At 37.0% G+C, this 19,875-nt stretch overlaps 1 protein-coding gene and 1 pseudogene across 1 annotated transcript; both read right to left on the bottom strand.

The window, feature by feature from the left end:
• Window positions 1–391: 391 nt before the first annotated feature.
• LIPF (lipase F, gastric type) lies at window positions 392–11,164 on the bottom strand. The gene is given in 10 exon segments (XM_070469856.1): window positions 392–628; window positions 2,197–2,223; window positions 2,225–2,269; window positions 2,684–2,755; window positions 3,938–4,084; window positions 5,916–6,052; window positions 8,312–8,421; window positions 9,509–9,707; window positions 10,730–10,847; window positions 11,063–11,164. Coding segments are annotated over 10 exon segments (1,194 nt in total).
• An 8,230-nt stretch (window positions 11,165–19,394) lies between these two features.
• LOC110128828 (V-type proton ATPase subunit e 1 pseudogene) lies at window positions 19,395–19,635 on the bottom strand (annotated as a pseudogene).
• Window positions 19,636–19,875: the final 240 nt, after the last annotated feature.

Here is a 19,875-nt window from a genome sequence, read left to right as displayed (position 1 = left end):
TCCATATCTCAAGAAAGGGGAAGGAGACTAAGCATTTGTCCTAAAGAGAATGTTACTAAAGGAGACCCAAGCCTGCCTCACACAATGACCTCAGTCCCTGGGAGCAGCGTGCTGTTCCGCTTGAAGAGGGACAGAGGACTCATGAGAGACAGAACGGAGGAATCCTCCCGTCAACCATTCCCTGACGTTTCTAGATACATTTCCAAGTGTAAAAATAATTTTAAGCTTTTTTTTTCAATTAAAAATGACCAATGAAAAGTTTGTTGATGCTAATATATTTTGAAAGTCAACATTACAGAAAAAAGCATTGCATTGAAAACAGTACAGAAATCATGTGGGAGAGAAGAAACTATTTTGGAAAAAGTAAATGAATAATTCTCTAAATCCAGAACTACTTTTTGTCTTCTGCCATCAAAGAAACAATTTCATTGTAAACTTCTTGAGGTGCATCCATTGCCCAGATAAAGTCCAAGTGATTGTAATTTGGAATTTCCTTGTGGTAAATGAGATTAGAGAGCTTTGAAAGCAAAATATAAACATCCTGAGGGTCAGCCAACAGGTCATTGCCACCACTCCATACTGCAATTGGGACATTCATTGCTGTTAAATTGTAGATGGGAGGCGTGGGCTAAAACACAAGAGGAAAGCAATCAGGATTTTCATAAGTAAATGCACTTTAAACTCAATACTTATTCAGTGGGTAAATCAGATATCACTAAATAATTGAGATATAATTTATATATGACATTATATTTGTTGCAGGTGCATAACAATGATTCCACACATGTATACATTGTGAAATGATGACAATGAAAAATCTAGTTAATATCTACCACCATGTGCAGTTTTACATATATATATATATAGAGAGAGAGAGAGAGAGAGAGAGAGAAGAGAGAGAATTTTTAAGATTTAATGTCTTTTAAGTTTCAAATGTACAGTACAGTATTAGTAACTATAGTCTCCACACTGTAATTGTGTCTCCAGGCCTTACTTATTTTATGACTGGAAGTTCATACCTTTTGACCACCTTAATCCATTTTGCCCATGCCTCTAGCAACCACCAATCTGTTTTCTCTATTAGTTCCAGTTTTTTTACGTTTTAGATTTCACATTTAAGTGAGATCATATAATATTTGTGTATGAATAACTTATTTCATTTAGCATAATATTGTCAAGGTCCATCCTTGTTGTTATAAGTGGCATAACCCAGTTTCATAATTAAATCTTAAGAATTTAAAGACTCTAAAGGTATAAGCGTCTCAAAATGACCTAAGTCATTTATTTTTACTTTGTCTGACTTCCCAGTATAGTCATTGGAAAGGTAGTCAGTTGGTTAAATGAGTAGTATTTTAAATACTTGCCTGATTTTTTTACTAAATATAGGTTCAAATTCTTACAAAATCTATCAGTAGCCCCATTTCAATAAAATCACCATTCACACAGATTTTAAAGACATTCATAAAGCAGACCAATGGGACAAGAAAATCACAACTAATTTTCCCTCTGTTCACAGAAACTTTGTTAGTTTTTAAAGACAATATTCTCAAGAATTCTGATTCAATACATTAAAATTTTTTCACCCTTATGTAATAGCCAATTCACAAAGAAATGTTTTATTATATGTACTTTTTTCATAGTATTTTAATACTTTATTGTGCTCCTTTATATGTTAGATAGAAGGGGAAAGTGTGGAAAATATCCACGAGAATAAACCCACTTTTCTTCACTCGTATGCCAGTGTTAGAAGTGTTTTCCAGAACCAGCTTCTGGATCATAAATTATCATCACTTCCCCAGTTAGCTGAAACCATCCTGAGTTGTGTTTGGCTTGGTTGCAGGGAGCATGGAGTTGGGAGTGGGTGTTTCACCCCCTTCCCCGCCCAGGATGGAGTCTCTGGTTACTAGTGTTAAGAGCCCAGGACAAAGGCAGCATCTGAGGTGCTGATGGCTCCCGATTCTTCCCCTGGGCCCTCATGCTCCAGTGTCTGTGCTCATTCAAGCTGCCCTCAAGGTACCACATGACTGCAATAAGAAACTTCCAGAACTTATCACCCCTCGTGGCATTAGACAGACTTGTGAGGTCTGGACAGCAACCTGACTTCGGAAAATACATATAAAGTTATCGCAATTTCATCTTTAACCTTTTATATCTTTGTCTTTCAAAATGTGAATAACTGCTACTTAAGATGCTTACCTGATGATAATGCACTAGGTTCTGATATAGGGGCTTCCCAGTCAAAAGCTTGGAATCTCCCAGACTTAATGGCCTAATGGAGAGAAATTAAAAAGACAAGGAAATTTAAAAAATCACTTGGCTATATGAGTAAAAACATATCAACATTTCCAAGTAATTTACTTTTAATTTAAATATTATTTATTTTTTTCTCATTCCAACAATAAAAACTATTAATCCTCCAGAACAATTTATTCAAGCTTAAATGCAGCTCTGCTTGAAATAATTTTTCTTCCCACTCGAGTGTTGAAAATCATTTATTTCTTCCTACCCAAAGCACCTATTTTTATAGGATTTTCATTCACATGGATTGATCATTTCACCTGGTAGTCCCATGCCAGAAAAATTCCCTGCTAGGAATCTTTGACAGACTATTTTAAGACTTTGCTTTAGGTAAATTGGTGATGGTTTAGGCCCACAAGAAAGTTTTAACAGCTTGAAATGATACCTGTCTCCAGTGGAGGGTGTTTTGAACAGAAGTTCCTGCTGGATTATGTGCTATATACACATCTAAGCGACTCTAGAAAGCAAGCACATAAGCACACACACACACTTAGGTATACGTTCAGTTTCTTGAAAACACCTAAGACTTAAATTTATCTGATCCATGTCAAGTTTTACCAGCAGCATTACTGGCAGGATATGAGCAAAAGAGATGTACATCACTTTATGGCTTGCAAACTCTGATTATATGGACTAATTTCAAGGATGTATAACTAAACTAAACAATTTTGAATGAGAATAGTTGTCAATGGATAATACAAAACATGAAAAATGTGATGTAATGTGAGCTAGATTGTTTTGTTCTATGATCTACATATGTTGGGGCTTCCCAGGTGGCACTAATGGTAAAGAATCTGCCTGTCAGTGCAGGAGACACAAGACACAGGTTCAATCCCTGGGTCAGGAAGATCCCCTGGGATACAAAGTGGCAACCCACTCCAGTATTCTTGCCTGGGAGATTCTATGGACAGAGGAACCTGGTGGGCTACAGTCCATGGGACTGCAAAGAACTGGACATCACTGAGCACAGTCCTACTTTACATATGTTAGCTCATTTGATCTTCACAATGACTCATTCCATGGATAAGGAATCAAAATGAAGGAGTTCAAGTGTGTTGCAAAAGTAGGAGCTGAATTATGCTTTTAACTTGAATCCATATTTCTAACTTCTTTTCAATACTGCATTATGTTGTATGTGTTTTTAAACATCCACTTGGTGCAAAGCAAATGAAATAGAAGGTAAAGAGTATGGACAAGATCTTACATAAAGAGTTGTTCTGAAAGAAGTTTTAGAAAGTTTATAGGGTTGACTGTCAGCATAAAAATATTTTAAATAACATTTATCCAATATCTAGACATATTTTTCCTAGAGAGGAACCTGACAACATGGTTCAATACCTCACCTCACAGAATTTAAATGTCACAGCAATTTTCAGGTGATCAGAAGTGAGTAGCGAGTTTTCTGTTTCTGTTTTTTCTACAAGCTGTTTACTTCAGGGCACAAGAGGTGATGGAAAGAACCTGGAGGCTACAAAACTAGGAGCCATGACTTGTGATTTCTCTTGGGCTTATCTGCATATTGGACAGAATTTTGAAGTGACTCCTGTTTCTAATAAAGTACCATTCTTAAGTGATTATAAGACAAGGAATCAATAGTGTTGCTCAAAATAATCAGAATAGAAATTTAGGGCATACAAACCATGTTAAAGTTTTTATTGTCAACTCCAGTAATGGCAAACAAGGCATTCTTACAAAGGACATCCAGTGTCTCACGGGAGCACACTTCAACACCAAGAAATTGCTCAAAAATATTGTGTGGGTAGAACATTTTGTTACCAAATATAATCTGAAAAATAAAAGCATCATTACAGATTTGCAAACAAGCTACAGAAAAGATTTCTTAATTTGTCTAGTTTACTGCAGAAATAGATATTATAATGTCTATTTCAATATTTCTATATGTTGTCTTAGGAAGTTTAAATAGTTTCTTTCATTGAAATCCCATGATAAAGATGTGGAATGGACAGGGCATATATGAATACTGGATATTTATTGTTGCATTGAGAACTGTACTGGCTGATGAAAAGTGTAATGCATAAAGAGGTATAGTCTAGTTGGGGTAATAGGAGCTACAGGATTAAATCATAAAATAACATTGTAGAATATCAAAACTAAGTTCCAAGATGTGTGATTTCAGCAATAAATGACAAAAAATCAGCAGTGAAAAGGATGACCTCAAGCCACATTTTCATAAAAACATTAAAAAGACAAAGAGGTTTGGTAGCTTGATAATTGAAAGGACTCACCTTTATTGTTCTTGAGGGAGGTTGACACTTTGCTACCACAATTTTATTTATTTTTTATTGAAGTATAGCTGATTTACAATATTATATTAGTTTCAGTTATACAACTTAGTGACTCCATATTTTCAAATTTACACCCAAAGTTTCAAAATTATACACATACAAAGCTACTATAAACTATTGACCATTTTCTCTCTTCTGAACATTATATCCATGTGACTTATTTATTTATTACTGGTTGTTTGTACTCTGTCATCCCCATTTTATACAGGAGAACATAAGATTAATAAATAGTCAGGGTCTTGGTCTAGTGAGAACTGGATTGCAGCTAGAATCCTGATTCAAGCCTCAAGGTTCTGACTTATGGTCTAATATTTTCTTTTTTTAAACCCTTCTCTACACTGCCTGTCAGAAATTCTGAGTACAAGTAAAAAGTAAACATGTTCTGAATCAGTGCAACCAGTGAATATATTCAGGGTCATCACACAATTTTACATTTTGAGTAAAAGTTTTACAAATAATGTTGCAGTTAAAAATCTCTTAGGTTTTAGACGCCTGTGTTAGTTTAGTGAGAAAAAAATGAACAGCACACACCTGAGTGAAAAGAAAAAAAAAAAATGAATAGCACACAACCATGGAAGAAAAATGGCATCATTAAATTTTGTAGCCTGAGGCAAACTGTTCTCCTAAAGGAGTGTGTGTGTGTGTGTGTGTGTGTGTCAGGGGGTGGGAGAAGTTGGTGATTAAATTTTGGATAAAGGAAAGATTATTAAATCCCTAACATATATGCCTACATTATATCTACAGCTATTGAAATCTATTCTACTACCCTATGAAATCCCTGTTTAAAGAAAGAAGACTTCTTAGGAATAAGACTTGGAAAACCAAGGGTATTTGATGAGGGGTCTCCAAGTTCTTGCTTTATTTCACCACTGCTATCTTACACTTTCTCTCCTTTTCCTTTCCCTTCCCTTTCTTTCCTGTTCTTCCTCTTCCCACTTTTCATGGACCGGGTAGTTTAGGTGTCTTATTTATTTTTTTATGTTGCTTTTAGCTCCTCTTCCCCAGGCTGAGGGTGGAAACACAGCCTTGAAGGCTTGTGAGGATACTTGGTAAAGAAACACCCACGAAGGAGCAAAAACACTCCCAGGTGTTGCTAGCACACAAAGAAATGGAGAATTTAAAAAGTGGGGATCTCTTAAACTATAATGGGGATTCGAACATGGTCAGTGCTATTCAAGATATAATATAAACACATTCATTTCCATTCTTGGATATAAACATGATTGCCCACCAGCTGTTTGTTCTCTTTCTATCACTTTGAAATCCACAAACAATTCAATATCTTAGGTCCAGTTAAAGGGAATCACATACCTTGAAGAGGAAGTGAGGAATAAGTGCAAGTTTGTTAAACAGGCTTTGGGTGTACTTCACTGTGGCAACTGGGGCTAATGCATAGAAGACTTTGATTTTTTCAGCCAGTGTGGGATTGGTAGAAAAGGCGATAAAACCTGAAACAGAACAAGGAATATGTGTAAAGGTAGGGATGTGTGTGTGTGTGTGTGTGTGTGTGTTTTACAAGTATGACATCATTACTTTGGACTTACTAAGGGTGCCATCTGGGACAACGTGAAATCAACAAAATGGTCAGATTTTAGTATATTTTGTTTTCATAGATTCTCGCTGGGGACATGAGGTTTGCTGTTGTTGTTTAGTTGCTAAGTCGAGTCTGACTCTTGCGACCCCATGTGCTGGGCCCGCCCGGCTCCTCTGTCCAAGGGATTTCCCTGGCAAGAATACTGCAGTGGGCTGCCATTTCCTTCTCCATGGGATTTTCCCAACCCAGGGATCTGACTCACATCTCCCATTTGGCAGGAAGATTTTTTACCACTGAGCCACCTGGGAAGCCCTGGACATGAGGTTAGAACTTTTCAAAAGTTACGTTTAACTCTTTTATCTGACTTTTGAAACCAGGCCAACTTTAGAATAATCCTGTGGTAATAAAAGTGTTATAATTTATATTACAGTAGGTTTGGTTCAAGTTAAAATGATCTCATCTTATAACAATGATATAATTAGCATTTAACATGAATAAGGTGTATAAGTGGAAAGGTTAAAGCACAAATCTGAAATGTGTTGAAACAGAGTTTGAAACTTAGTTCTGTGGTTTATTAGCTTTGTGACCTTGGAAAAGAGACCTAAACTCTAAAAGTTTTAGTTTCCTCATCTAAAAATAGGTATAATGATGAATACTTCCTTAGGTTGTTTAGGAAATAATTAAGTTGAATCATATAAAATATTTACCAGGAACTAGTCACATAGTAATACTTAAAAAATGAGTAGCTGAGATAATTCCAATATTTGTATACAATATTCTCAGCCCCTATCTGCTTTTAATTGTTTTCATGAACAGTAGCATATAAATAGACTGGGTTCTAATCAAAGAATTATTAACTTAAATTCTTTACAGTTGAATTTCATAGGACAATCTCTCCTTACTGTTAATAATGACATGTTGACTAGACTTAAGAACAGCTTGAAACAAAACTTTTCAGATGTGCAAAACTTAAATAAAGCAAAAAACAAAAACAAAAAAACCCACACTTTCAGGTTTACGCAACTAACTCAGTAATATCCAGCCTATCTCACTGAAAGAACATTCTTTCCAACAGCACTCTGTTTGTTAAGGAGTTCTTTATCTGGCTTCCTAACTCTGAAGATAAGAGCCAGCGGGTCACCCAGAGTAAGCAGGAATCATTCGCGAGGAGAGTCAGTCTCCTCCCGCTAGAGTGTTAGCAGTAGCACTACTGACAGAGTGGGGGTCAGTGGGTCCATCGAGGGTCAGGAAAGGCAACTCCTCAAAAGAAGCTTAATCCCATTTTAGATGCAATTCTATCAAGGATACTTAACTAAACTCCATGTACACAGCATGACTGGTAGATGTAAATTAGAAGGCAGAACAAACAACTTCCTGAAATTTATGAGTGTGGTGACACAATGACAAACTGTCCACTGGTGAGTAAGAAGAGTGGAAATGTTCAAAATTTAAATACTCAAAAGAGCAGTAGCTTGGACTTATTTTCTATTAGGACATGCGGTTCTATTTACCTCAATAAATCTTAAGGAAATTTCTGCATTTCAGCTAAATGCAATAATTTTATAACCCTGTATCATTGAGAAAAGGTTAAGCTATGTCCAGCATGTTCTGTATAAAAGCATAGGAGTCAGTCATAAGCACCCCTCTAATGCTCCCCAATCTGACTCCCTGATTTATTTTTCTCTTCATAGAAAAATGCTACCATTATCTAGCATCGTATGTATTTTACTTATCTTTTTCTCTGCCTCCACCTGCTAGACTATTAGTAGTAAAAAGACAGAGATTTTAAACTATTCACTTTTTTGCTGTATCCTTAGGATATGTTATATGATACCTATAAATAGGGTTGACTGAATGAAATAAACAAACCAGAGACCATGTGGTACAAAGGTTCACGGCATTGGTTTGGATGTCAGATTGCTTGACCTGGGATCTGAGCTACCCTACTTATAATAACTAAGTTATCACTTACACGAATTATTTCTTCACCCACTGTATAGCTTGCCTATACATGCAATAGGAATAATAATGGCCTTATATCAGAGGGCTGTTTTAGACATTGCATTATATAATGAATGGAAAGCAATTAGCAAGCATGAAGACCAAAATGCCTGCATGACCACTGGAAAAGGATCTATATGAACTACACTACTTGCTAATTGCTTTTACCTACCAATGGTGGTGCCTTGGGAATGGCCAACATAGTGTAGCTTCTCCTGTCCTGTTCTCTTTAAGATGAAATCAATTGTGGATGGAAGGTCATATTCAGCCATTTCATCAAAGCTGTGAAGAAAAAGACAAAATTGACTAAATACACATCTTTGTTATAATTTCCATAAGTCAAACCTATTTAAGCTAAAGCTTCCTTTGAAAAATAGAAAACTGGATGCTCTAAATATTGCTGCTTACAGACTATTTGAGTGTCAGGGGCTCTTTGGGGGTGACTTCCTGTAAAGAGCTGACATTATTTCTAAAGCACAGCATGATATCTGCGGTTTCATCCAATTTGAAACACCAAAGTATTTGTAGTTGGGGACTACTTCCATCCCTGAACCTGATTGTCAGATTTAATAATGACTTGTATTTAGTGTTCTACTACCATGTAATATGAATAATTTCTCTATTTTATTCTTTACAAGTTATCCAGAATAATTTTTTGAAAGTGAGAACAGGCTATGCCCACCCTGTTAAAACCTTCCAGAATCTTCTCATTACACTCAGAATGAGCTCCAAGGCCCTCACCGTGACCTACACAGCCCACCCTGATCCGGGCTTGTCAGCAGCTCTAGTCTCCTCTCCTCTTGGTCTTCCTCTTCTTCACTACACTTGGAACAGACCAGCTTCTTTTTGGTTCCTAGAATTTTTAGAGCACTTTTGTGCCTCAGCTCTATCAACCAACTTCTCTTCTGTTCTCCACTTCCACTAGTAATTCCCAGAAATAAGGCACAAGAAGGCCAGTAAGAGAAAATCTTTAATACTCTCTCTATGGTGTCTCAATTTCATTTTCTCCCCCTCCACTTCATTATTGCTGATGAGAGATGTTGTCCATGAATTCTAGCTGGGTTTAAATCCATATGGATGTTCCTTTAGAAATTGCCGAGGGCAATAAATTTCTTTGCTTACTCATTTTGCTCAATCCTTGTGGAAAAGCAGATTCAGGGAATCTCGTAATAGTGGGCACTAGGATCACAGTTAGGAGGAAAACTACCCTTGGAATGAGGTGTATGAAAAGTCTAAAGGTAGATTAGAATCAAAGGACTTCCTTCTTCTCCTACTTGAAGTGTGACTTGTTAAGACATGACTGGATTGGAAGCAGTGAATACTGATGATTTTTAACTGAATATTTATTTTTAATTCTCCCTTTCTTTACCTAAAAGCCCAGAATCCAGAGGAGTCTGGTGAATAGTATAAATGTTCCTGGGCCCAGGTGTTTCCTCTGCTGTTCCCCAGCCACACATCATAACCAGCATCTGCCAGCAGGAAGCCCAGGCTGTTGTGGGGCAGGTTGGAAATCCAGTTTGTGGCTGATCCAAGAAGACCATGCTGCAGAAACACAACAGGTCTCTGACCTAAAGAAGATAATTATTATAAACTCACTACTTATTCTCAGATAAACATGAATAGAGGAAAACTAGAATTAAATAGGAAAAGGCAATGGCACCCCACTCCAGTACTCTTGCCTGGAAAATCCCATGGACGGAGGAGCCTGGTAGGTGGCGGTCCATGCGGTCACTAAGAGTCGAAACGACTGAGCGACTTCACTATCACTTTTCACTTTCACGCATTGGAGAAGGAAATGGCAACCCACTCCACTATTCTTGCCTGGAGAATCCCAAGGACGGGGGAGCCTGGTGGGCTGCTGTCTATGGGGTTGCACAGAGTTGGACACAACTGAAGCGACTTAGTAGCAGCAGCAGCAGAATTAAATAAGTTTGCTTGGTGAGGTGAATATTTTAAAAATTGTTATCTTAATTGCCGTGATAGTTTCTCAGATGACAATGTGTTCACCTGTATACTTTAAATTGTGTGCAGTGGGTTGTATGCCAATTAAACTCAAAAAGCTATTGAAAAATTATGTCATAAGGAAATTCAGCATAATGCTAATTAAGTGGGTCTGCTATTCAGGGACTCTGAGTTCCCACCCAGCACAACAAACTAAAATCATGGGCCAGTGTGCACATCATTGAAGCCAATGTAAATCTGGTGTCACTCAGACCCTCAGCTTAATCTCAGAAATCCAAGGTGGTTCCAGGATTTTTCTTTCCCTGTGAGTAGCTTAATCTCATGTTCTATAATTAGAATACATTTGACTGGAACGTATTTGATTCAAGATTCGAGACAATCATCTTTTTCCCTCATTCCAGTCCCCCCTAAGCTTCCCTGGTGAGTCAGTGGTAAAGAACCTTCCTGCCAACACAGGAGGTGTGGGTTCAGTTCCTGGGTGGGGAAGATCCCCTGGAGAAGGAAGTGGCAACCCACTTCAGTATTCTTGCCAGGATACTCCATGGACAGAGGACCCGGGCAGGCTACAGTCCATGGGATTGCAAAAGAGTGGAGCGCAACTTAGTGACTGAACAACGACCAGTCCTACCTAAACGATTAGCATCATTCTTTCCATGAGGAATCCGATAGACCTGAAGGATATAGCCGTCCGAAGTTATAACTTTATGCATCTCACTTGGGTAGCCCCAGTAGGAAATCATCTGACTCTGAATGGAGGAAAAAAAAAATTAGCTTCATGAGTTTACTGGGCCATTTTTGTGAATCCTATTGCAAAACTTCTTATTGATTGCTAACATATATTTTGTGAAGAAATATTTTAAACTTTATAACAAAATGTATTTTAAAAGAATTAATGAGAGCAAATAGCATCAATATCTTTGGAAGTGTTGTTTTTAAAATGTTAGTGATATGAATAACTTACAACATTCATACTGGCTTCAGGGTTCTCAGCAATTTTCCCAAAGAAGCAAAATGCGTTTCCAGATATGTGGATGAAACACATTGTTACAAGTAGCCACCACATTTTCAACCTATTAGGGGAAAAACTTATTGCATCATGTGGTAAATATTACAATATAACATGAAGTCATGATATTGAGCTGCCTTGCTCTTTTCTTCACATATTTTTCACTTACTACCTTATCTGTCATATCGTTCTCCTGTTCCTCATCACTTTGTCAATTAGAAGATTTTTACAGTATTTCTGTTACTCTAGTAATTTATTCAGTTTTGTACATGATTCTATTTTTCCAAAGGACATTTTATCAATCTACCCTTATAGATATTTGTTATTTATCATCTGTTATGGTTTGGGTTGGTCTCCCACTGACACCCCAAAAATAGATAAATTGAAGTTCCCAATACCTCTGGATGTCACTGCATTTGGAAGTAGAGTTATTACAGGTGAAATTTAAGTTAAGATGAGGCCATCCAGGAGTAGGGTGAACACTTAATCCTGTATGAATGGTCTTCTTCTAAGAAGATGGCCATGTGAAGGCAGAGAGAATGGAAGCCAAGGGGCAAAAGAGATTACTGGCAAACTACCAAAACCTAGGAAGAGACATTGAAAGATTTCTTTCTATGTTCTGGAGGGAGCATAGCCCTTCAAACTCCTTGACTTTAGATTTACAGATTCCACAAATGTAAACCCACTTGTGGCACTTTGCTCCAGCTGCCCTAAGAAAATGATACACCATTTGTCAGAAAAGGGAGAGAAAGGTAACACTCAGAATGGTTGTCTTTCTTGAAACTGTGAATAAACCGGAAGTCTGTCAGTTTTGTATGTGAAAACTTGCTTTAATCCCCTCAAAATGGCAGAACAAATGTTACTCAAACATTGGCAATACAGATAAATCTTTATATTATCATTTTAAAATATCTGGATTCAAAGACGACCCACTGAATAACTCTTCTGTTCATCCGCTGTGCCTCACATGATAAATATGACAATCAATAACCAGTGCTCTATTTTTAACTTCAGGTGTCCTGATTCCTCTCCATTCCTATTGCAAAGATCGCCATCAACTCTTCCCCTTTCCTAATGAATACTTTTCCCAAGGGATGCCTGAGCTAACATAACCCTGCTGCCACCCCTACCTTGCAAATGCTCCATTGTGTTCCATTTGCAACCATGTAATTTTTTCAGTTTCGGACTTAAAATTTTCCCCTACGCTCTGTTCAAATACATCATATCCAAATATGGCTGTAGGTTTCCACAGCTGCAGTCTTCTGCTCTAAACTTGACATGATCATTTGACAAAAAAACAAACAATAGTAGCCCAAGGAATACATGAAGGAATGGCATGTTCGCTGCCTTCAAGGAACGTACAAGCTAGTGGTAGTCCAGTGGTACCAACTCTTTCTGCTTGCTCTCTTGCCTGTACCATCCATGCATTTCTCAGTCCCTTTCACTTTAGGTCGACTTGGGGCTTGCTTGCTTGCTCTTAAAATCCCAAAGGTAAGCTAAGGCTTTAGACTTAGTCAAACAAAAGGATGGCTGGGTAACAAGCTACAGAGCATCCTGTTCAAACCTTGGCTCCATAAGCATTTGTTGCTCAATAAATGAAAATTAATCATGCTATTAGCAGTACTTTTCAAACCTAACTCTTTGTTAGCTCCATAAGTGATTTCTAATAAGTGGGCTTCCCTTGTGGCTCTGCTAGTAAAGATTCTGCCTGCAATGGGGGAGATCTGGGTTCAATCCCTGGGTTGGGAAGATCTCCTGGAGAAGGGAAAGGCTACCCATTCCAGTATTCTGGCCTGAAGAGTTCCATGGACTGTATAGTCCATGGGGTCACAAAGAATCAGACACAACTCAGTGGCTTTCACTTATTAGAAATCATGTATGTACTAACAGTTAAAATAAAATAAAAAATGAATGACCCTACTATTCTTAAAAGCTACCTATTGTCCCTTTATCTTTTATCAAAAATTAAAATAAATATTCTATCTCATTCACTATATGAATCTATTCAGGGTTTATTAGGGTTATTTTTTCTAAAGAAATGAATATATTCTTTTGACCAAGGCTATACAGAGCTCAACTCAAAGCTTTCAGGTTTTAATGGTAGAGGTAGCTTAGCAGAGAAGGCTGAGGGAAGGAAACAATTAGAGATGAGAAAGAGAACCAAAGAGAATGACATCCATAGGATACCAAGACTGGTGACTGTGAGGAACCTAAGCTAGTCGTTTTTGATAGCTATAAACACTATAGACATTCCTTGAATATCATTTGAATTGCTAAAATAAGTGAAATTTTCCAGAAGACCCCACAAACATTGTTAATAAAAACTGAATATTTTTCCAAACTCCTATTACTTCTCATAGAGATTGTGAATAGAGTACCATTCTACCCATGGTTGATTTGAAAATTAGTCAGGTTTTTTTTCAGGTTAGAAACTATATAGTGAGGAGATAGATCCCAGTGGACATATGGCCTGTTCCTGTTACACATTCAGAGCATTGCTCATTCTGTCTTTTTTTCAAATCATGAAATCAAGCCCCAAAGAAGGAGAAAAAGAAGAAATCTCCTAGAAAAAATTTATATACATATAATTAAGGCTTAAAACTTCAATGGAAAATTATATTTTATTTAAGGTAGAAATAAATTTCACATATAGATACATTCAGTTCAGCTCAGTTCATTCTGTCAGTCGTGTCTGACTCTTTGCGACCCCATGAACTGCAGCACGCCAGGCCTCCCTGTCCATCACCAACTGCTGGAGTCTACCCAAACCCATGTCCATTGAGTCAGTGATGCCATCTAACCATCTCATCCTCTGTTGTCCCTGTCTCCTCCTTCCCTCAATCTTTCCCAGCATTACTTTTGAAGTATATTAAATAAACTTTATAACACCAGAGAGTCATACTCACTGTCACCAAACTGAATGCCTTCTCGTTTCTTGAAGGTAAATGAAAAACCTAACTCTCTTTGCCCTTCTCTCTCTCACTATGTATCTCTCTATATATAGATATAGATAGGTTTACATGTGCATGTTTGGGGTGACCTTTCCCAAAAATGTGCAGTCACTGCATTTCCAGTGAACTCCAATATTTGCCAAACAGCAAGTCAAAAATTACATAAGCAGTAAACCCGCAAAAGGATATAGTTCCAAAACATATTTAGAAATTCATTCTTTTTGATTTATCACCTGCTGAAATTCTGTCTCCTGCTTCCTTGTTCTTTGGGTTTTCTTAATCCTAGAAATTATCAAGTCTTCTCCCACACTTGGGTAGGAACACTTTAACTCATAAAGAATCACATTTATTAAAACAAGTCAGTATGTCCCACTGGAATAATTTTCAAAATTTGAGAGCAAAACAATTTTTATCACAAGCTTTTTCTTGGTTGTTTTGCCTAAATTAAGAAATAACTAATGCCAAATAGTGCACATGTAAACAGAATGAAATTTTATTTATTTATGTATTGAAATGTTATTTTATTGTGTTTTGAACATTTAATATGAGTTCTACCATCTTAAGGGCTTCCCTTGTGCTCAGCTGGTAACAAATCCACCTGCAATGCAGGAGACGTGGGTTCAATCCCTGGGTTTGGAAAATCACATGGATAAGGGAAAGGCTACCCACTCCAGTATTTTGGCCTGGAGAATTTCATGGACTGTATGTCCATGGGGTGGCAAAGAGTCAGACACAACTGAGCAACTTTCACTTCACTACCATCTTAAGAAAATTGTATGTGAACAGTACAGTACTGGCACAGCACTGGTACGCCAGGATCTTCCCCTGTGCTTTAAAACTTGTAATTTTTTCTCCAGTGATGTGCTAGAATCCCTTCCAGATGTCTGGACTTCTATAAAGTTTTTCTCATCAATAGGTGCCGATCCACATCAGCATCCTGCAGGTTTTCTCAATTGCAGCTGTGAATAGCTATGTTAGTGATTGAACAACAGCAACAGTTTTAAAGGCTTCTGCTGGTTCCACAGCCCATACAGAGGTGGGTTAGACCTTTCTTGGGTCTCTTGTAATGAGGTGCTGGATTCTACAACTCCCAAAGAGATGTTCTTGTTTATGATTGATATTGATTTTTAGTTGTTGAACAGGGGAACAAGAAAAGAGGAACATTTTATATTTCCTTCATGCTGATATTATCTTAGCATTATTAAGATGTCAACTATCTCAATTTTTTCTATATATTCAATGGATTCCAGTAAAAAATTTTATCAAATTTTTTGGTAAAAGTTAGCAATCTGACAATAAAATTAATATAAAAAGCAAAGAATCTAGAATATTAAAAGAAAATAGAAGAAAAAAAACAATGTTGGAATATTTCTTCCTGATTTGACTTAAGTTATCATAAAGGTACTCTCACCAAGACAGTGTGGTAAACAAACTATTTCTCTATCCATTCAATAGAATTCTACTAAGTAATAAAAGTGGGCAAACATGGATGAGTCTCAAGTCATTCTGTGGAATGAAAAAAGAAAAAGACATCCAAATCATAAAGGAAGAAGTAAAATTTTCACTATTTGCAGATGACATGTTAAATATGGAAAATCCTAAGGACTCCATCAAGGAAAATTAAAATAAACAAATTCTGTAGAGTTTCAGGATACAAAATCAATATATAGAAGTCTATTGCATTTCTATTCACTAAAAATGAACTATGAGAAATATAGATGAAAAAAACAATCCCTCTTACAATTTCATTAAAAAGGAGAAAATACCTAAAATAAATGTAAACAAGGAGAAGGAAATGGCAACTCACTCTTGTATTCTTGCCTGGAAAATTACATGCACAGAGGAGCCTTTTGGGCCATAGTTCATGGGGTCACAAAGAGTTGGAAACAACTTAGCAACTGAACAACAATAATGAGGTGAAATACTTGTACACTGAAAACTGTAAGACATTAATGAAAAATATTGAAGAAGATACAAATAAATGTTGAGATATTCTGCACTCATGACAAAAAGAATTAATATAAACTTTTCATTTTACCTAAAGTAATACTTAGGTCCACTGCAAATCCTATCAAAATTCCAATAGCTATTTGTTTATAGAAATAGAGAACACAATCCTAAAATTTGTATGAAAACATAAAAGACCACAAAGAGCCAAAGCAATCTTGAGAAAGAAAAACAAAGCATCTCAGTTTCTGATTTTAAACTATATTTCAAAGCTATAGTAGCCAAAACAGCATGACATTTACATAAGAACAAACACATAGATCAATGGAAGACAATTGAGAACCCTGAAGAAAATGTGCACATATATGGTCAGTTAATTCATCACAAGAGAGCCAACAATGTAAGTGGAAAAAAAGAGACTCTCTTCATTAAATGGCAACCCACTCCAGTACTCTTGCCTAGAAAATTCCATAGATGGAGGAGCCTGGTGGGTTACAGTCCATGGGGTCAAAAAGAGTTGGACAGGAGTGAGTTCACTTTCACTTTCAATAAATGGTGCTGGAGAAACCAGACAGTCATATGCAAAAGAATGAGACTGGACCACCATATCCACTATGGATAGAATTCTAGTTGAGCTATTTCAAATCCTAAAAGAAGATGCTGTGAAAGTGTTGCACTCAATATGCCAGCAAATTAGGAAAACTCAGCAGTGGCTACAGGACTGGAAAAGATCAGTTTTCATTCCAATCCCAAAGAAAAGCAATGCTAAAGAATGTTCAAATTACTGCACAATTGCACTCATCTCACACAGTAGCAAAATAATGTTCAAAATTCTCCAAGCCAGTCTTCAACAGTACGTGACCTGAGGACTTCTAGATATTTAAGGTGGATTTAGAAATGGCAGAGGAACTAGAGATCAAATTGCCAACATCTGTTGGATCATAGAAAAAGCAAGAGAATTCCAGAAAAAACATCTGCTTCATTTTAAGACCTTTAACTGAAATAAGTTTTAGAAAGTTTATAAGCATGACTATCAGCATTAAAGAGCTTCCTTGGTGTCTCAGATGATAAGGAGTCTGCCTGCAATGCAGGAGACCTGGATTCAATCCCTGGGTCAGAAAGATCCCTTGCAGAAGGGAATGGCAACCCACCCCAGTATTCTTGCCTGGGAAATTCCATGGACAGAGGAGACAATCCATGGGCTCACATAGAATTGGACACAACTGAGCTACTAACACTGTCACTTCATCAGCATTAAAAATATATGAACCAGTATTTATTCAATGCCTAGACCACTTTTTTTTCCCTGCAGAGAAGCTTGTCAAATTATTTAGCTCTATGTGTCCTCTCACAGAATTTGACTAATTATTCAGGTAGTCAAAGTGAATAGAGGTTTTTATATACTTTTTAGACATGTTGTTTCCTTTGTGGTGCATTAGGGTAGTGGAGGGGACCTGGAGGTGACAAATCTGGGAACAATGACTTGTGATTTGTCTTGGGCTTATCTGCACATTATGAATAGAATTCTGGAGCTACTTCTATGTCTTCTAAAGTACCATTTATAAGTGATGATGAGACAAGTAATCAAAAATGTTGCTTAAAAATTCAGAATAGAAATGTCAATGAATACAAACCCTGTTCAAGTTCTCCTAGTCAAATCCAGTAATGGCAAACAAGGCATTCTTGCAAAGGGGATTCAGTATGTCTTGGAAACACACTTCAGTAGGGAGAAATTGTTCAAAATTTGTGTGAGGAGAGCAATTTTGTTGCTTTATATAAAAAGCTATATTTTGTTATCAAATATAATCTGAAAAATAAAAACATCTTTAAAGATTTGCAAATATTAGGGTGCAGAAAAGACTCATTCATTTGTCTAGCTCTTAGGAAAAGGCTTGGAAAGCCAAGGGTATTTAATGAGGGGTCTGTAAGTCCTTGCCTCTATCACCTGTCTACCACTGCTATTTTCCACTCTCTCTCCTTTTCCCTTGCTTTCCTTTTCTTTCCTATCCTTTCTTTTCTCACTTATCTTAGACCAGGTGGTTTAGACTTCTTATGTGATTTGTGTTGTTTTTGTTTCCTTTTCCCTTGTCTTGGGGTGGAATTATAGCCTTGACAGACCTGTGTGGATGCTTACTAAAGATCCACAAAGGAGCAAAAACACTCCCAGTCATTGCCAACACACAAAGCAGTCGTGAAGAAAAAAATAACAGGGGATCTCATAAACTATCATGGGGATTCAAACATGGTCAGTGTTATTCAAGAAATAATACAAACATGTTCATTTCTATTCTTGGATGTAAACACAATAGACCACCTTTTTTTCGCTTTCCATCACTTTGAAATAAATGAGCAATTTGATATCTCAGACCTAGTTAAAGAGAATCACATATCTTGAAAACAGAAGAAGGAATAAGTGCAAATTTCCTAAGCGGGCTTTTGTTATATTTCACTGTGGCAACTGGAGCTAATACATAAAAGATTTTGATTTTTTTAGCCAGGGTAGGATTGGTAGAAAAGGCAATAAAACCCGAAGCAGAACAACAAGGAACACCTGAAAAGGTATGTGTGTGTGTGTTTTATGTGTGTGACATTACTTTGGAGTTACTAAATGTGTCACCTGAGATAACCTGAAACTGACAAACTGATCAGATTTTTGTTGCTTCTCTTGGGACATGAGGCTGGAAGTTTTCATTTTCCCTTTTGTTCTCCCATAGAAAGCAGAAAAATAATTTATTCCAAAAGATGGCAGAAATGAGAAATTCCTCCTGAAATTATACTTTGGTATAATTCTGATGAGACAGATTTTCCCTCTGAACATGTTCTCCTCCTGACTGCCCCATTGGAGTTTCATTGTCTTGTAACAATTTTTAAAGCATTTCAATGAATCGCATGTTGTGAGGAGGTAGAAACCATCTTAAAGTTCACAAGTTCTAAGGAGAGTAATGTTATTTCTCAGAAGAACAGCTCTTTCTATTTCAAAAGAGTATATAAACATTTTATGGAGACAACGCAAATTTAGATTACACAGAGACATCATCCATCCAAGTGTAAAAAAGTGACAGGAAAGTGGGGGGCGGGGAGATGGGAAGGAAGCTCAAGAGGAAGGTAAGATACATATACCTATGACTGATACGTGTCGATGTCTGGCAGAAATCAACACAATATTGTAATTATCCTTCAATTAAAAATAAATACATTAAAGAGAGAAAAAAAAGTGCTATATTTTAGACCAAGATACATAAATATGGTGGGAATGTTTAAGGCAGCTAATGTCTAGAATGTATGTGTCAAGGAAGGTGGTCTGGGTATGGAGGTGATTGTGCATATAGAGGAGTTCTCTTCTTGGCCTCAATGACTAAGCACTGGTAAGCAGGACTTCTTCCTCTAGGCTAGTGATGCTTGAGGTAACAGATGGCTTCATTTCTCAACTGTGGTCCCAAGAGAGGGTTGAGTTGGGCCAGAATTGCAATCAGCCAAAAGAGACAGCAGCAAACTGAACAGGTCCCCAACATGGTGATGATCACTCTGCAGATGCCACACCTAGAGATGAACCAGGGCACCAGGAAGCCAACACAGCCCCGAGAACACACTCATTACAATGAGAGGCATGGTGAGGCTAGTGCATGCCATGGTTGCGGTGCAGCTACCAAGTCCTGACCCCAAGGCTTGCAAAAGTTATCATTCTTCTATCTGTCTTTAGAAAATACGCCAACCTTAGAATACTCAGATGGTAACAAAAATGTTATCATTTATGTTTCATGCAGGTTTGGCTGAGTTTAAATTTATCTTACTTGATAATAACAATACAATTAATTAATATTTAATATGAGTAGGATAATAAGTGGAAAGGGCAAAGCTCAAATTTGAAAT

This window comes from Odocoileus virginianus, chromosome 7 (assembly GCF_023699985.2).
Source record: "Odocoileus virginianus isolate 20LAN1187 ecotype Illinois chromosome 7, Ovbor_1.2, whole genome shotgun sequence".
NCBI lineage: Eukaryota > Metazoa > Chordata > Mammalia > Artiodactyla > Cervidae > Odocoileus > Odocoileus virginianus.
Note: the sequence above shows the minus strand (reverse complement) of the source record. Positions and strands in the feature narration are given on the sequence as shown.